At 42.4% G+C, this 18,219-nt stretch overlaps 1 protein-coding gene across 1 annotated transcript; it reads left to right on the top strand.

The window, feature by feature from the left end:
* The first annotated feature begins 2,118 nt into the window (after positions 1-2,118).
* Positions 2,119-16,172, top strand: stard10 (StAR related lipid transfer domain containing 10). Its single transcript, XM_085795465.1, has 6 exons — positions 2,119-2,555; positions 10,371-10,518; positions 10,718-10,821; positions 13,570-13,687; positions 14,317-14,369; positions 15,711-16,172. The coding sequence occupies exons 1-6, from the start codon at positions 2,397-2,399 to the stop codon at positions 15,915-15,917; spliced, it is 789 nt and encodes a 262-aa protein (XP_085651591.1). The 5' UTR covers positions 2,119-2,396; the 3' UTR covers positions 15,918-16,172.
* Positions 16,173-18,219: the final 2,047 nt, after the last annotated feature.

Here is an 18,219-nt window from a genome sequence, read left to right as displayed (position 1 = left end):
CTCAGCAAAATGCTTGTTGGAGTAGTTATAATATTGTAGTCACCTGACAATACGTCATCCTCATTCTGTTCTTTTTTTAAAAACACCGGCAACTCAAACACACTTTATCAAAGTGAATAAATGCAACTTCAGACTTTTGCCTAATCCAGACACCGAAACAGAGTGGCAAGCACAGGTCAGACTAGATTCTGCCTCTAAATGCCATTCCAGTGTTTCACAGCAGACATCTTGACTGGTCTAAGTGGGAAAATCACAGGTGGTGTTAATAACACAAATTATATCACTACTTCAGCTATCAATGCAGAAATGCATTATGTGATTGATCACACCTGCATCTAACAGGTCAAACATGTGTGTTATGACAGAGTACTTCATGTTTTTACTGTGACAAAGAGGTGCTTAGTCCGTCCAGGTATAGAAATCCCCCCTCTGTCTTGCTGAAGGTCAAAGGTCAAGATTTGAAATCTGTAATGGAAAACATGTGGCTTTTCTAGGGTTTTTGATCAATAAAGTTGTTGCATTGGTGTGATAGTTGAACTGTAACAGTCAAGTGATGAAAGTCCATGCTTGCTGAAAGGAATTATACCCAAATGACAAAATGTATGTAGCCTATTGGTCACTGTGTGTATACTTTAAACAGGTGACCGTAGCCTAGATTACACCACACAGAAAAAACATGAGATTATTTGGGTCTCAAGACATCGTGAGAACACCCACAGATCAAACTGAGAGAAAGACGGCTGGGCACTCCCAGATGAAGTTAGACCAGGATGAAAGAGTAAATAGACTGTCAAAGGGCAACACAGGGCCATTTATTTTATTATAGGACATCAAAATATTTATCGCTTTCCGTTTTACACCGTGTTTTGTCTGACTTTCTTCTAATGGTGACCAGTTCTTAAAGTATATAGTGTATATATTTATAGTATATAAAGTATACCAAAACGACAGGTAAACACTACACGTCAGCCAACAGGAGCCAGGCGCGCGCCCGCTGCTGCGTGAACTAACTCAGGTTTGCCTGTATGGTGTGGCAGTTTCTGCTGCGTTCAAGTACAGTAGGAAATGTGATAAGATATTTAACTGTGTGACATACAGCAGTTGCCTGTAGCCTATACGCTGCAGAGAACATCCTTATCATTTATGAAGGTTGAAAGTGAAAACCACGGAGACAAGAAAGGTCACCACCACACTGCTGTGATAGCCTAGGCCACTTGGCTGGCTACTGGTAGCTTTATAGGAACAAATATAGCACATCTGTATTTCAACCACCACCTCGTGTTCTTACAGGGGAGAATAAGGTCTTAGCCTAAACAGCACTTGAAAAATGATAGGCTTAACTCCATTCGTAACAATCCATATAGCCTATTTTGTTTTTTGTAAGTGACAAAACTTTACTACAGTTGGCTTTAAAGACGTATGTTTACATTAAGACACATCAATTACCACCTGCACTTGTTAAATAAAATATTTATATAACGATCTGTAATAAGTTAACCACAAGTAGCCTATAGGCCTACTATCCGGTGGTTGTCGTGAATTGACTGTAAATGGGGAAACCTCTAGGTTTTACGAGGAGTACCTGAAGGCAGCACAGGGAGGCGTTTCCATCGTTTCGTCTCCTGCCGGTTCAGCCCGATTTCTCCTCCTCTCCACCTCCTCCTCCTCCTCCTCCTCCACCTCCTCCTCTTCCTCTTATTTCTCACCGCATCTCCTCTGCCACCTGCCACAGCTGCGACGCAGCGATGGAGAGCTGCTGCAAATTATTGTAATCTCACAGAAGACCACCGCCATCGACAGAGCAAGACGCCGCCGCACAGGAAAAGGATAGGTAAAAGACAGGGAGAAAAAGAGGCAGAGAGAGACAGTGAGAAAAAGACAGAAAGAGAGAGAGTGGAAACATATGGTTTGTGTGTAGAGCGGCTGTGTGTTTCTGAGGAGAGGACTGCTGCTGAGCCGGGCTCAAACTTATTCAACCAACCGCGATCGACTGACGAGGCTCTTTTTTTTTTTTTTTTTTTTAATTCACCCTCTTCATTTTTGTTTCGGTCACTTCTCCTCTGCTGTGTTTTACACATCTGTTTGATTAGTTTGTGCAGGCTGGACTGCGGTTGTTGCACCTCCCTGAGCGCGCGCGCGCACACACACACACACACACACACACGCACACACGCGCACACACACACAGATCATCACAAGACGCGGTGCAGCCCACAAAAAGCTTCTTGCAAAGGAGGAAATTGAATTAGACAAGTTGTTCCCTGCTGAAGAGGAGCACAGGAGGAGCTGGCTGTCGCTTCCCCCCCGGATCACCGTGTCTACTCTCCGGGCCCCACCAGGGAGTCTCTCCTCAGCCCTCCCCCCTCCTCTCTCTCTCTCCCCCCCGGTAACAAGCCATGTCTGGACAGACTGTGACCATCCCGGACGACCGGTCGTTCGCCAGCTTCAAGGCCGAGTGTCTGTGCGAGGAGGGCTGGAGCATGACCTACAACAAGGCGGGCATCACGGTGTGGACCCAGGGTCTGGAGGAAGGGAAGTCCGTCCACAAAATTAAGGTGAGACCTGTTAAGCCCACAGGTAGGAAATGTGTCAAGAAAGAAAATAGGCTATATATAGAGGAACTTCTTAGAATGACAGAAAGATAAATTCAGTGCACCCATTGAGTTTTATATGCATATTAGAAAGTAGTCAGGGGCAACACAAACACAAAGGGAATGGAGAGGAATAAACCCTGCTGTATTATCCAGTGGAAATTCCCTTATGATTCAAAGTGCTGACATGCTTTAACCACTGCTTTTTGCTGCACAGTCCTATTGTCACTGCAGAGGTTTCTCCAAACCCCCAACATCAGATTTCAAATGACAGAGCAGCATACTGTAGTGTTGTCACTGTAAGCACAGGAGGAAGAAAAAAAAAAAGTTCAAACATGATGATGACAGTGCAACTGTAAAGAGTGTGTTTTTAGTTACTGTTCAGTGATCCTGTGTTAGATTCACTGATCTGTGTGTGAATGTGTGTAGTGGTATAGGCTTGTGAATTCATGCCTGATAGACACAGATGTAAGAACCCCCCCCTCCCATGCTAAGGAGAAGTGACAGCAGGAGCTGGCCCCAGGGGGCGGGTTTAATTCCCTTCGGGACACATCATCTTCTGCCCGTGAAACTATTCGTGTCTCCGCCTGTGCTTACTTTACTTCAACTTGTTTTGAGAAGGTCAATCAATGATATATCAACTTTTGTGGAATTGGATTTGCATGCAGTTTGTCATCCATTTACATACACAGGGAAGTGTACAGAGGCACAACCTCCTACAATATACAGTGGAGCTGAGGACAGCAGTCAATGAGCTGATCAGGAGGGAGAAAAGGAAAATCAATTCATATATTGAGCTGTAAATCTTTCTTTTATTCAGTGGTTACAGAGAGGATTGCCCCCAATACTCTGGCTTATATTATAAGTTGAATATCTTTGGGCTTAATGGTAGAATATGTAATATAATAACATATTCTGGCCATTTTGTTATTACCGTGTGCTTTGACAACAATCTTCAAGCCAAGGATTCAAGTCTGCTTCTACTACATTACTTTGTGGTTTGACATTGAAAACAATAGGTGTGCTGCTGGGTGGTTTTTAAAATGCAGTAGTTCCTGTTTATAATTCAGGAAAGAAAATAATAGAACAGCCATGTGAAATACTTGATGAGCAGACTTTGTTATCTATCTAAAGAAGCCGTCATGGCAGTTGGCCTTACAGTAAGTGTTTGTTTGTCTTGGGAGTCGATGATGGAGTTGTAATGTCACTTTAAGCAAAGTCCTTCTCTCATATTAGAACGTCTCTGCTTTAAGCCATGGGGAAACTGTCATTAATAATGTCATCGTAGTTTTCTGTGTTCTGAGGCCTTGAGGAGAAAACTAATTCAGATGCTCTCGTCACAGCACACAACACACCATTATCTCCTGAATATATAGGAATATGCTGCAGGTTGTTGGCTCAGGTGAGTGTCACCATAGCCATAACATTGAAGTTGGCTGTTATGTGTTCATTAGGCTAACACATGTACAGTATGAAGACTTCATCCAATCGTCTACATCTCAACACAGTTCTGATCCAATCCAGCTGCGATTTGTGCTAACAGCCCCATGGAGATTTTTCAAATACTAAAAAATAGTATTGAGGGGAATACATTTATAGTTATATATATATGACGGGTATAGTGGCAGTCCAGCTTCTCCTACAGTCTCTACTTAGCCTCAAATATTGGCTGGGAACCTGTGAGACTGACAATTTAGTGCTTAACTGGCTCCAGACCTCTCTCCGTGTTGGTCCGTTTCACTTCAAGGCTGATTTGGCTTCACAGCTGACAGTTTAGAGGAAGCTGCTTCCACGTTTCCAACTTTCACACTACTTACCGGTCTGACCACAGCTGATGTAAAAATCTGATTACTGTCAGTGACTCTGGGAAACATTTCCCTCTCATATCCAGAGATGGAAATTGAACACCTTCTCCTCTGTGTGTGTGTGTGTGTGTGTGTGTGTGTGTGTGTGTGTGTGTGTGTGTGTGTGTGTGCTTTCCTGCTGTTGTATCCGGGTCTGGGGAGCGTGAGCAAGCCACCAGGTGTTTACTTTGTTAAATAAAGTGGTGTGTGTGTGCGTGAGTTGGTGCATGGGTGTGTGTCTGTGTGCACAGGGGCGTTGTCTTCATTTGCAGGGGCCACAACAGCAGAGGGTCCTTTCTTTCAGCCCCCCTGCTGCCTGTCTTTGTACCTGTGAGCCAGGTTCTTTGTGTACGTGGGTGTGTGTGTGTGTTGTGGTGTTGTGTTGTGTATAGGTTAATCAGGTTTGTGTAAATTAGCCTCATTTGCCTGAGTGATTCCTCAGGGCATGTCTTGTGTGCACAAGGAGCGGTGTACCATGTCTGCATCAGCGGGGAATAAAAGTGTGTGTTTAGATCTGTGTGTGTGTGTGTGTGTGGAGGATAAGTCAATGCTTATGCTTTTTGATACAGGACAGGTGTGTTTCCTCACAACAGCTCCACAAACAGAGAGAAGTAGAAAGTACACACACACACACACAGACATTTGAGGTTTGGGTGGGGCTTCTATCTAAACTGTATCTTTATGTAAATATGACAGTTACAGGAGCTTGATTTTGCATCTCTTCGTTCTTTTCCCCACACGTTCAATCTTCCACTTTGCAAACGTAGACAAGATATTGTTATTGAATTTGTGGTCGCATATAAATGTGGTAGTTGCTGTATCACACTCACGGCTAGAAGTGTGTGTATATGTGGGTAACGGTGGCGGCTGGGGCATTCAGTGATTCCATGAATACAGCTCTTCTATTTATAGATGGAGTAAAAGCATTAATCTTTGCTGATGCATGTCAAATGATTGATGTGAGCCGAGACTTGTTTTTCCAACCTCCTGTTTCAGATGCTCTCTTTTCTGTAGCATTGAATGACAACAGCAAAGGGTAAAACATGGGGTTGTGTCCAAATCAGAGAACACGTGAGAGAGAACAGACTGGCAATCATCATTATCATTAGCTGTGTAATTATTAGCTTCATTATCATCGTAACCATCACCACTGCTGGCATATTCAACCAATAATGGCGTGTAATCATAGCTGTAATCACTCACATCACAGTCATCATCATGGTGCCGTTTGTCAGCACATGACTCCATGCGGTGTGCACAGTGTGCATGTGAGCGTGCGTGTTTGTGTGTAGGTGGTTTTCTTTACTTTAATAGTTTGACAAACTGTCAGATAGCTGCCAGCTCCTTTTGCCTCTCCGCCACACACACACACACACAGACACACACACGCCATCAGGAGACTCCGGGGTCTGCCTTTCCCCATGTTGACACAGAGGGAGGCCTGGCTCTGAATCACACACTCACCCCTCTATTTTTTGAGTGTTTTTTTTTTTTTCAATCACATATCAGCACCCAGAGGAGCAAATGATGAGAGCTGACAGGTTGGAGGGAGGTAGAGAAGGAAGGAAGGGAGAAAGTGGCAGGGAGAGAACGAGAGTGGGTGAGACAGGGAAGAAGGGAGAGAAAGAGCGGTTGGTGGGTTGGTGCAGGGGTCAGAGGTCATTGGGTATTCTGAGTGGGCAGGCTTGAAGAAAAGACACACACACATATACCTATTGTTTGTACTTATCCGCCTGTTTGTCTCCCTCCATCTCCGTTTTATCTTCCTGAACTCTCTTTCACCCGCCTCTCTCGCTGTCTTTGCTTCATCTGCTGAGTTTACTGAATTAGTACATAATGGGATCATGCACAAGTGTACTTCGCTGCCCGTATGTCTTTATCCTGTGCTGGGCGTCTTTTCCTCCCTGCAGTTTCTTCTTTCACCTTTTCATTTGCTTTTTTTCCTTCCTCCTACTCCTGTTTCAGTTTGCCTGTGTGGATACAACACATCCTTTATTCTCCCTGGTCTTTTCTGAGCTACAAGTCTTCTTTGAATCTGTCCACACACACACACACACACACACACACACACACACACACACACAGATATCAAATGTGGGACCTTTCTGACACTGGTGTTCTGAATTACTATTTTCTTGTGGGAGCATTTTGCGGTCAACAAAAGTGACTCGGGCACAGTTACAGTTTATTTTCTAAACCTCATCATACTGTTTACTGTATGTGCTTTAATAGCTCCAGTATGGAGAGTCAGAAACAAGCCTGTAATTCCATCGTAACAACAGTGTCTCCATCAGGAATCCGCATGCAATCTCTGTTAATAGGTCTTGTTGTCTCCTTGTAATGTCGATCTGCACAGACCTTCTACACTCACTCAATTATTTCCGGGTAAGGTCTTTAATAGGCTTGTATCACATTAGTAAAGGCAGACAGCACTGGACTGACTCCCTGAGCTCTGGATTCTCACTCGCAGTGCTTGAAACTTTACTTGCATCCCGTACTTAATTAAGAATGGTTATAATTTAGTAGGGAGTATTAAATAGTTTGCACATATTATAAAGTAAAGGATTAATAAAGTCATGCTGTGGCTGCTGGATTCATACACCCAGCCTTAATCCATACACGTGTACAAAACAGTGAAGTTGATAATGTTTAGATTGATGTTAACATTCACACAGAAATATGTGTTTATTGTAATGTTAATGTATTGATTATAAATGTGCATTTCAATTATGTTAATGACTGAGGTCATAGTTAAAATGGTACAACACATTATGGTGACAGGTGTTTCTCATTTTTGTCCATTACATTTTAAAATGGTAATTGAGAAAATAGAACCGGGCCCAGTACAACAGCAGCACTAACTCTGATGCTAAGTGCTAAAACATGTAATTGAATTAACATTATAAAGACTTTATGACAGACTGCGTTAAGTGCAGGTGAACCAAGTAAATAAGCTTAGTGGTTGCATATTTTTATTCTACAGTATAACGATGCATTTAAGTGGAGGTATTTGTGCATAATATGTTCCAGCTTTGTAATGGTTTTGTAAGCAGTTAGTGATCTTTTCAGTTTGTGTTGGTCTTTATTTAGTTTTTATTCAACAATGTGACCACACACACATAAAGACAAATTTAATCAAAACCCAACAGAAATGTCTCGTAATTTGTTGGGTCACTCACCACATGCGGCCAGAATGGTCATAAAAGGTGCTGAGATCAGGTGACTGTAAAGGCCATAACACATGATTCATTGTAATTCTCATCAAACCATTCAGTGACCCTTTGTGCCCTGTGGATGGGGGCATTGACATCCTGTTTCTGAACTAATTTTCAGGGTTTTTCCTTTTATTTGCCACCTGTCTGTGCATACAGTAGGTCTGTGTTTACTGCAGCATGCAGCTTAGTTTGTCCAACCTGAACCTGAACCTGCTGCCTGTCTGTCCTTAAAATCTTATGAACTTGCACTCACTGCCTGACTGCTGCTCAAGTGCTCTAGCGGTCTGCGCTCTGAGCATGAATAACTGAGTCTAACAGACATTTTCAGATTTCTCTCCGCATTATGTGTCAGCGTCTGACCCCCAAATCATGACTCATTGTACCTACCGAACAGAACCATAAATTATCCCCAGTGATGTCTTACATTATGATAAATGCTGAGGTCAGACCACATAACACTGATGCCCTGCACCACAGTCTGACTTTAACATGTTCTTATTCTGCCACGTTAATATTTTTTCGCCTGCTTCTTCTGCCCCCATTCTTCATTGGCTTGTTTACAGTGGGGGGGTTTTGTGTTTGGCGGATGTCATTTCACTTTAGTGTTTTCAATTTCTTTTTGTTTCACAGCACAGCACTGCGAGCCTGTGCCTGCATCTAAGGGCTCTATAAATAAAGTTGATTTAAATGGCAGTGGCCCAGCAACAAGTGAACATTGCTATAGTGCATACAGAGGCATTGTTGTATCCCCTTTCGAGTGAGGGGTGGAACTTCCAACTCTTAAGAAACAGTGGAAATAAACTGAGACCATAAACGTGGAAAACATTTTACCTGTCATAAAGTAGCATGTTACATCTGTCAGAGCAGCTAGCATACTGGTGGTAGCATTTAGCTCAACGCGCTGAGAGACTCAAAATGTAGTTATCTTAGTGTTTCACATGACCAAATCATCAGTCAGTGATGAATTTTGCCGATTTGTATCTGAACGAATACGTCAGGTAACATGTTTTTAAATGGCCTGTGCATATTTCATGCTGTTACATCAGAGAAGAGTGTGTATTATTGTAGTGGCTGTTGTTTTCATATACTTGAGCGGATACCTTTTTGTTTTTACAGCTGGAAAGCCAGATGTAGATTGAAGTCTGAAGTGATAACTTCTCCGATTAAGCCCTGAGGGAACGGGGAAGAGAAGATGGTACAGACTGAGCTTTAAATCGTCTGGACTATTTGTGATGGGAGTTAAAATCATCAGGGACCGATAACCACCACATGCACATGCATAAATTGTGGGTTTTTTTGTGTCATGCATCCTCTTGTTTTGCTTTGTTCGTCTGTGTCTTTATCCAAGTTGTTTTCTTTCATCAACTCTCCCTTCTCTTTCTCCTTGTTGTTATTATGAAGGCCTTTTCCCCTCTGACAATTGTAACTGTAGTAACAGCTTCACTCTGGGGCTGCAGACCTCTCTTTACATCGGGTGTACCTACAGCTCCATCTACTTCAAACCTGACAGAGGCACGAGTCCCCATGGTTTCATTAAGAAGCTGCAGCACACCTACACCAGACAGGTTTCATATCAACAAGAGTGGATGTGAAAACAACTACTTCCTCTTAAATTTAGCTTGAAAATGTTTCACTTTTCAAAATGGATACTAGCATATTTCAGCCTACTTTACATTTACATTTTGAGTTGAGTGTGACTGAATTCGATTCAAAGCATGAAGCCGTTCAGTCTCATTTACGGTTTAAAACTGTACATATCCATCATGTTTTTGTCCAAACAGCAGGGGAGCCGTGTACGTGTATAGCCTTGAAAAATCAAGCAGTCCGACCCCCTGTTAACCCTTCACTCTCACAACCATTTGACAGACTGTGTGTGGTGTAGATAGTGTGTTTGTGTTTGTGTTTGTGTTTGTGTTTGTGTGTGTGTGTGTGTCCTTTTCTGACCTGTTCTAAGTGTGTTGTTTCCAATTTTAAGAGCTTGGGTCTTGTAATGAGTCATCTGTGGTCCGTGGCCCATCCTCTGATCTTCTGCTAATTTTCTCAGGCTCTCTTTCTCTTCCCCTCTCTCTCTCTCTCTCTCTCTCTCTCTCTCTCTCTCTCTCTCTCTCTCTCTCTCTCTCTCTCTCTCTCTCTCTCTCTCTCTCTCTCTCTCTCTCTCTCTCTCTCTCTCTCTCTCTCACACACACAGACAATGTCTCTTTCTTTGCTCTCTGACACTGACACTTTCCAGCCATCTGATGTCTAATCATTTACACGTCAGTTGCAGTGTGTGCGTTTGTGTGCGTCTCTGTTTGCCTCTTTAAAACTGAGTATGTGCAGCGTCCTTCAACCCTTATATTTACTCTGATCCTCTTCATTCATTTATTCTGTTTGTATCCATCCCAGATTAAGTATGGATGTTGAAATTTGTGTTGGTCCTTTGATGTGTGCACCACGGTTGGTTTTTGTTTCACATCTGCCTTTGTCAGCATGAATAGCAGTGAACTCTGTAGCTCTCCTCAACCATAGCACAGTACTTTGCTGTCAATTTATGGGATGCAGCTTCATTAAAATTTAATACATTTCCCTGCTGCATAGCCTGCATAGGATATACGGCAGATGTAGGGTATGTTCAAGGAAATGGTTTAGAGTTAAATTGTTTCTCTATACTGTAATTGAGCTGTGTAGGTTTTTATTGTCTGAATCAAAACCTGTCTGTCTTTTCTGTCCCTGTGTCTCAGTGTCGGATGGTGTGTAAGGACGTGTCAGCTGAGACCATGTACGACGTTCTCCATGACATCGAATACAGGAGGAAATGGGACACAAACGTCATCGAGACTTTCGATATCGGGAGACTCACGGTCAACGCGGATGTCGGTTACTACTCATGTATGTAGCACGTCATGTAAACGTGTAGCACGTCATGTAAACGTGTAGCACGTCATGTAAACGTGTGCTGTTTAGAACAAGCACCTGCGCTCATTTGTCATTAATATGATTTGAGGCTGTGAAGGGAAGCAGATACACACAGAAGTGCACATTGACCTTTTGATGTGGCGTTCACCAGATTGATCTTGTTCGCCAACAGGGAAGTGTCCAAAACCTCTTCGGAACCGTGATGTCATCACACTGCGCTCCTGGCTGCCAATAGGGAAAGATTACATCATCATGAACTACTCTGTCAAACATGCTGTAAGTACACACACAAACACACACAGGGTTTTACACATGCTCAGCTGGAGACCTGCCCACTCCCCCCTCGGTAACTCTGTGTATGCATGCTCAAAGGTGACCTGTGAAATATCATTTTGAAATGAGCACACACTGGGAGAGCAGACACAAACCTACTGTATATATCAACTTTTGCGAGCTTCGGGGCATCGTGCTGCATGAAATGAAATCCCCAAATATTTGTGGGAAGGCGGCAGTGCACTACAAAGCTTTGTGTGTTAGTCATTTCAAAGTCTGCTCATATGGAACCACTGCATTCAGGAAGTGAAGACAAGTTTGACATCTTTCCAAAGAGAGAACACTCAGTCATGTAGTACCCACTGTGTGCTGGAGAGTAGGATAGCTGATATGATTTGTGTGTTTTTAGCTCAGCTTCCAGTCCAGCGCTTTTTAAGAACATGAGTAATTTGAATGCCGGAGAGCAGGGGAACAAACAGACTGATTAGGGAACACTTAGAGAGCATGTGAGAGACTTTCAGTTTGGAATCAGGCCCAAAATCTCAGCTTTTAGCTTGGCTCTATTTCTGTGTCTCTTGTCTGACAAGTAGAGCAGCACATGCATTATCCAAAAAGCCTGCACTCGTCACCTATCTCTCTGGGGCCACAGCGGCTGATTATTTCCACCATTTTCTCAGAAAATTGATTATCAAATAGCTGAATATTAATTTTCAACACCTAATCAATTAACCAAGTAAGTGTTTCAGTTCTACCTTCCTCGCTCTGTCTTCTTATCTGTCTGTCTTCTTATCTGCCTGTCTCCTCTCTTTTCCTGTCTCGCTTTCTTTTTATTCTGTATTTGTTGCATTTCTGTCTTTTTTCCCTTTCTGTCGCTCATTCCTGGTTTTCCCTCACTGATGTGTTTACAAAAGGATAAGACCTCTCATGTGACTGCTAGCTGTTGACTTCCGCCTCGCCTTCCGCATTCCTGCATCAATAAGTGGCTACGAACATAATAGACAGTGTGTGCATGTGTGTTTGTGTTCCTCGTGTGTCTGTGCATGACTCTGTGTGTGTGGTTAGCCAAGGTCACTCTTGATAAGCAGTAGTATTTGAGAGCTTGACTTGTGGAGTGGAGTGCTGAGTTCATGGGTCCATAGTCAGTCCACTTGTACTGTATTTGATGTTACTTTCTCTCTTGTCCAGGATTGATAACAACTGAATATTTTACTGTCATCAAATAGTGTCAATAATCAGCATTGTGAATCCAGGTTTCATTGCATTTATGGCAGATTGTTATGATCTAATTCAGACTTTTTCAAGAGGACTACAAGTGCTGAAGCTCATAAGTGCTAATGACAGCTCTATCAGCTGATCTGTTTTCTAAAGCCTTGGTGATAGCGTGGCTCCGGGGATTGCATTAGTTGCACGGATTACCATGAAATCTGGTCTTTCTCAAAATTAATTATAACTACTTGCTTCATTATCAGGTCAAATTTAATGGTCCAATATTGTGGTTTGTGGTTAAATACCTGCAACACCTTGTAGCTCCAATTTTTAAATGTTAGCCTGCTAATATGCTAAACCACAGTGAACATTACATTAGTACTGTATATCGTCCTACTAGATATTATCATCTACAGCAGCTTTGTGACTGTGAGCATGTTAGCATGCTGACATTAGCATTTAGATCAAAGCACCACTGCGCCTAGTGCAGCCTCCCAGAGCTGCTAGCATGGCTCTGCATTCAAATCATGTTGTGCAAATGTCAAAAATAACATATTCCCATGACAAGTTACCCGACACCAAAGTGATATTTTGTAGTTTTTTCGTGCGGCCAACAGCTTGATATTACAAGATTGTAGAGAAACATGTTGCTGTTGACTAATGCCTCAGATTTCTTGATGCTGTCCCATACAAATCCTCAACATTCAGAAAATTATAAAGTTGTCCCTGATTTCCCAGAAGCCTTTGGATGATTCACAAAAGCTGCCATTGTACTGCAAGAAGAAATTCCTACAATGTAACCCGTTTGTAGAGCAGGTACCAAAAAATGTGAGTCAAATAGCAGGAAAAAGATAAAGCTGTTATCAGAAGTTCTCCTCAGATAACATTTCTTTTTTACCAGCTGCTGCTCTGTGTGCTTCTTTGGTTCTCCGCAGTGTGCCTGTCCCAATTAGCACAGGCTAACCAGTGCTGTACTTTATCATCATGAATAATAATGTTAGATATATAAGCCTAGTAAAAGGAGTCAGCAGTGGAGTAGTGGGGCTGATGCTGGCCTTTACTGCTGTGGCATCCACTGGGTAGTGTGAAGTGGATTTACATCGGAAATATGAGTGTGGAGCAGAAAATCAAATTGACTGGCAGCTTAAAAAACACAACACAGCAAAGAGCTCTGAATCCCAGTGCTTACCCTGCAGACCTTTTACACATTATTTGATGGATGCTTACATGATCTAAAGACAAAGCGTTCATACATAAAATGGATATTACAATAATGTTGTTCTTATGCTGTGATTTCTTGCTGGTACCCGTGTGTGTTATTTTCATCAATTTATATATGATTACTTGTGGTGTACAAGTCAATAAGTGAATTAATGTGACTGAGATATATTTAGCTGGCAGTTTGATCTGAAGTAACCAAAGATCAAGATTATGGGTTACTTGTGCTTCTTTTTTGGACAGGAAATACTTGAATTGCATAAGTATGATATTAATCTGTGTGTGTGTGTTGTGTGTGTGTGTGTGTGTGTGTGTGTGTCTCCACAGAAATACCCGCCTAAAAAGGACATGGTGCGAGCTGTGTCCATTCAGACTGGCTACATGATCCAAAGCCAGGGACCCAACCACTGCATGCTCACATACATGGCCCAGGTCGACCCACGAGGTAACTAATATGCACAGACGCACATACACACACACAGACACACACACAATTAGAGGTAATCAGCACACAAGGACAAACTCACTACACACACACAAAAGACTGAGCCACACACACACAGGTGCTGAATACATGCTCTAACTTGTAATGAATGATTCATCCCCTTGCCTTTATGTCAAAATGAGTCGTCATAGTAACCATATGAAGGACAGAGTCCGTATCACTGCCCCCCCTTCTCTTCTCTTTCTCTCTTGCTCTCTCTCTTTCCCTTCTTTATTTTGGTGTCTGTCTATAAATTTATCCCTTTCTCTTATTCTCCCTTTAATTCACTGTGTTGTCACTCTGTTGCATGCGAGTGCTGATTGTGTAAATCTCTTTAATCACCCGTTTGTAATGTGTGTGTGTGTGTGTGTGTGTGTGTGTGTGAGAGAGAGAGAGAGAGAGAGAGTCTGTGGTGTGACGTGTGTCCAAAGCCTCACTTTGATCCAGATGACATGACATGTAATGAAGCAACCTTTAAATCCCTCTTTTATATGTCCTCCATCCTTCTCTTCTCTCACTTTCATTTTCACACTTCTCTCCTTCGCTGTCTCTTCTTCATACTCACGTGCTCGCTCTGTCTCTTTTTGCAGGTTCATTACCCAAGTGGGTTGTCAACAAGTCTTCCCACTTCCTTGCTCCTCGCGTAAGTAATTTTGCAGATTAAGACAGATTGTGTGAGTGTGTTGTGTGTTTGTCGACGTGTTAATCCACAGACAGTGCACTGAGGTTATACATGGCACGGTGCCTCTCACCGTGAGAAATATGCAGACGTTTATATGCATGTAAAATGTGCAGTCTCTTCTACATATTCCAGAAACACACTAGTTGACTGTATTTGTTTGTCTCTTTGAGGGAGTGCGTTTATTTGTTGAAATAGGGCAAAGAGTCTCTCTCTCTCTCTTTCCCTCTGTCTCTCTTTCCCTCTGTCTCTCTTACAAGAGAGAGCACCCTGGGATGATAGAGTGAAAAAATAGAATAACAGCAAGATGTACGAATCCCACTGAAACTAACCATGCTGATCACTTCAGTGTAGTAAATATTTAGGGATTTCTCCCTCTCTCTCTCTCTCTCTCTCTTATTTGTCATCATTCATAATTTAAAAATATAAAAAGTGTTACATTAAGGGCCGCATTTGTAGTCAAGTAGTCATTTTGTGTAAAGTTTTTTGAATTATACACATTTGTGTATAATTTGCCTTTTTGTACTAAATGTACGACAGTCCCTGATGATTGGACTCAACACTTTACAACAGTTTTCATGTAGATCCACACCATATACTGACTAGATGCAGCTCTGTTGAGTGGAATACGTCAACGCGGCAGCCAACTTGGTCCGGGGAAGCCATGTCTACTTACTGCATTTAGTCAACAGAGGCAGAGGTCTATCAACCATTAAAATCACCATAACTCACTGAATATTAAACCGATTTTCAAGCTGTTTGGTTTATTATAAATGTCAGACATATATTTATGATACAACAACAACAAAAAAATATAGATAATTTTTTTTAATGTGTTATACACTTACATACTCAGACACACACCCACATGCATACATAGATTGACATTTGTTCTACAAGGGTCTGACCGGGTCTGACTGCTTGTCAGATGTATATATGTCTATGGTCAGAAACCCCAGACCAAGATGGCGGCACTATTGACGTACGCTGAGAAGCAGAAGGCGGCATCTAGTCAGCATATATATCTACAGTATGGATCCACACAACACCTCTCAATAGCTCCCTCTTGACCTCTAGGCTTGTTTTTTTTTACATTTCTGTAGATATGTCTATCCACACGGTGTCCCATAGTCTGCCACTCTGTTGAGTTTAGACCACCTCATGTCAGTGTTGACCGAGATCAATTATTTCTAGCAGTTATTACCATTATTCTCTTTCTGTAAGCTTGAGTGTTTCAGCATCAGTGTAATCCTGTAACAAAATAAACAGATTTGTCATCATGTCATCATTTTTCATTCTTTGTAGGCAATGAAGAAGATCAACAAAGCCTGTGTGAAGTATTCAGAGTGGAAGCAGAGGCACAACCCTGGCTTCAAGCCCTGGCTCTACCCCGAACAGACAACATTACCCAGCATCCCACTGTCTGAGCTCAGCATTCAGCATGCAGACAGCCTGGAGAATATTGATGAGAGCTCTCTGGCTGAGACCCAGGAGAGAGAAGACAGCGACTAACAAACACACTGATGTATTCACACTCACAAACACACACACACACACACACACACATGAATACATGCACATACACTCTTGATTCCATACTGCATTTGCATATGCAGGCATGCTAACAGGCACATGTATGTAAGCATTCATGCACACAGACCAACTCATACTTCACCAACTTGATTCCACATTTAGATACATAATGTATGACCACATACATGTACAAACATGCATCATAGATGCACCTACTCATGAGGGGCTGCAAGATTATTTTTACAACTTTGTCAACTAATATTTACTGTTGTCAAATTTGTGCCTGTAAATGTGATTTTTTTTTTTTTCATGCCTGTTCAGATGATATAAAAGTTTTGTAATCAGGGCCTATGCAGATGATCGTAACAAAAATATATTTTAAGATCCACAGTTTAAAACATGCTGTTGTCATTCAAATTATGAACAATGGTTTTAAAAAAGCTGCTTTCCTGCTGGGAAAACACTGGTGCAACCCCTAATGGTCAGGTATTCCGTAAGAACATACCAACCTGTGTAGACAAATGGACAAACAACATTTATTCGTATTACATTTATACACTCAGACATGTATAAACATTATTAGATTTGTATCTTTCTGGTCTCTCTGTCACTCATTATGTGTTTTCATCACATTTTGTAAGCACATGATAAATATAAAGGTGTTCAGAAGGCAGCTGGAAATTCAAACCCAACCTTCAACCCCCCCACTCTCTCTCTCTCTCTCTCACACACACACACACACACACACACACACACACACACACACACACACACACCCACACACACACACACACACACACACACACACACACACACACAGATTTTACACTCACATGTACTGTCTGCTCCTCTGTTTGAGAGATGTTTGAATGTATGTAGAGTTTAAAAAATTAAATACAGATTCCTACAAAGGTTTTCAAATTTCACTGGTAGTCCGGGCATTTTTTCTGTTTGTGTTTTTTTGCTTCACATGTGCCAGTACCTTTCACTTTGGTTGACATCTGCCTGCAGACTTGTATGGTTGTGCTGATGCTACAGTAAGACACATATAAAAGATCTCTGACCTGGTTAACTGTTTGAGTACTGTAATAACCTATTTTCACTCAGTGGAAAGTGTGAATGTGCATTAGTTTGATTTTGCACTGGTGCATGTTTTGTTGCATGTGTGCGTGCAGTCGCCTAGATCAGAATTAGGAATCCCCCCCCAATCTGTTGGCATGGCAACTCTGAGATCGACTCGGCACCAAAGAGAGACGCAGGGAGATGAGAGCTTGCATGTCACAGAGGAAGTGACATGTTGCTGGGTGTCTGTCCATGTATAGAATTAGACTTTAAGAGCAGCACATACTGTATTTTGGGAATGTGTCATCTCCACAACAATGTCTTGTTTTCCTGTGGTGAGTTAGCGGGATGCAGGATACTTGTCTCGCATGACACACACACACACACACACACACACACACACACATACAGAACATAAATAGCACAGTGGCTTCCAGTTTGGCTACAAAACGACACCAAACACACTAAACACATAACTTGAGAAAATTATTTTAAAGCCTCAGTAAGAGGAACACGCTCTGCTGCTGTACATGTAATTTAATGGCATGATATATTTTTTGCATGTCATCTACTGTGCCTGTTCCCCTTTTACAGCATCTGCCTCTGCATATGCACCATCTAATAAAGTATGGATGATGAAGGGAAGTGTATGTGAGAGATGCAGAGAGGCATGAGGTTCATACAGCACTGGCTTTCTTTCCTACAGCTGTATTGACTGTTTGTCCCTCTCTGCCTTTGGACACAACAATCCATCCATCCTCAGAGTCTTAATGAGGCTTCTAGCTCAGCCATCATCATTATAGGCAAAGTGTGTGTGTTTGTGTGTGTGTGTGTGTGTGTGTGTGTGTGTGTGTTAGAGAGGACAGGGTTACGTGTGTGTGAGAGAGAGAGTGCATGAACTGTGTCCCAGTGGCATCCCTGCATTGTCTTCCTCTCGCCCCCACAGCAGGAGGAGCTATATAAGCAGCATGACGGCCAGCATCCCTGTGTGTGTTTCTGCATATGTGTCACACCGCCACCCCCACAGCAACCCGGCCCACCAGGGCTGATAGCCTGCTGATGACTCATCACCACCACCACCACCACCCCACCTCCTCCTCTTCTCTCCCTCCATCTCCTGTGTTCTCCCCCCTACTCTTTTTCTACCCCCCTCTCTCTCTGCTCTTCCTTTCCTTGAGTCCTCACCCCTTCAGCTCTTTTTTCTTTCCCTCTTCCTCTC

This window comes from Trachurus japonicus, chromosome 13 (assembly GCF_045865225.1).
Source record: "Trachurus japonicus isolate A0001 chromosome 13, Traja_1.0".
Classification (NCBI taxonomy): domain Eukaryota; kingdom Metazoa; phylum Chordata; class Actinopteri; order Carangiformes; family Carangidae; genus Trachurus; species Trachurus japonicus.
Note: the sequence above shows the minus strand (reverse complement) of the source record. Positions and strands in the feature narration are given on the sequence as shown.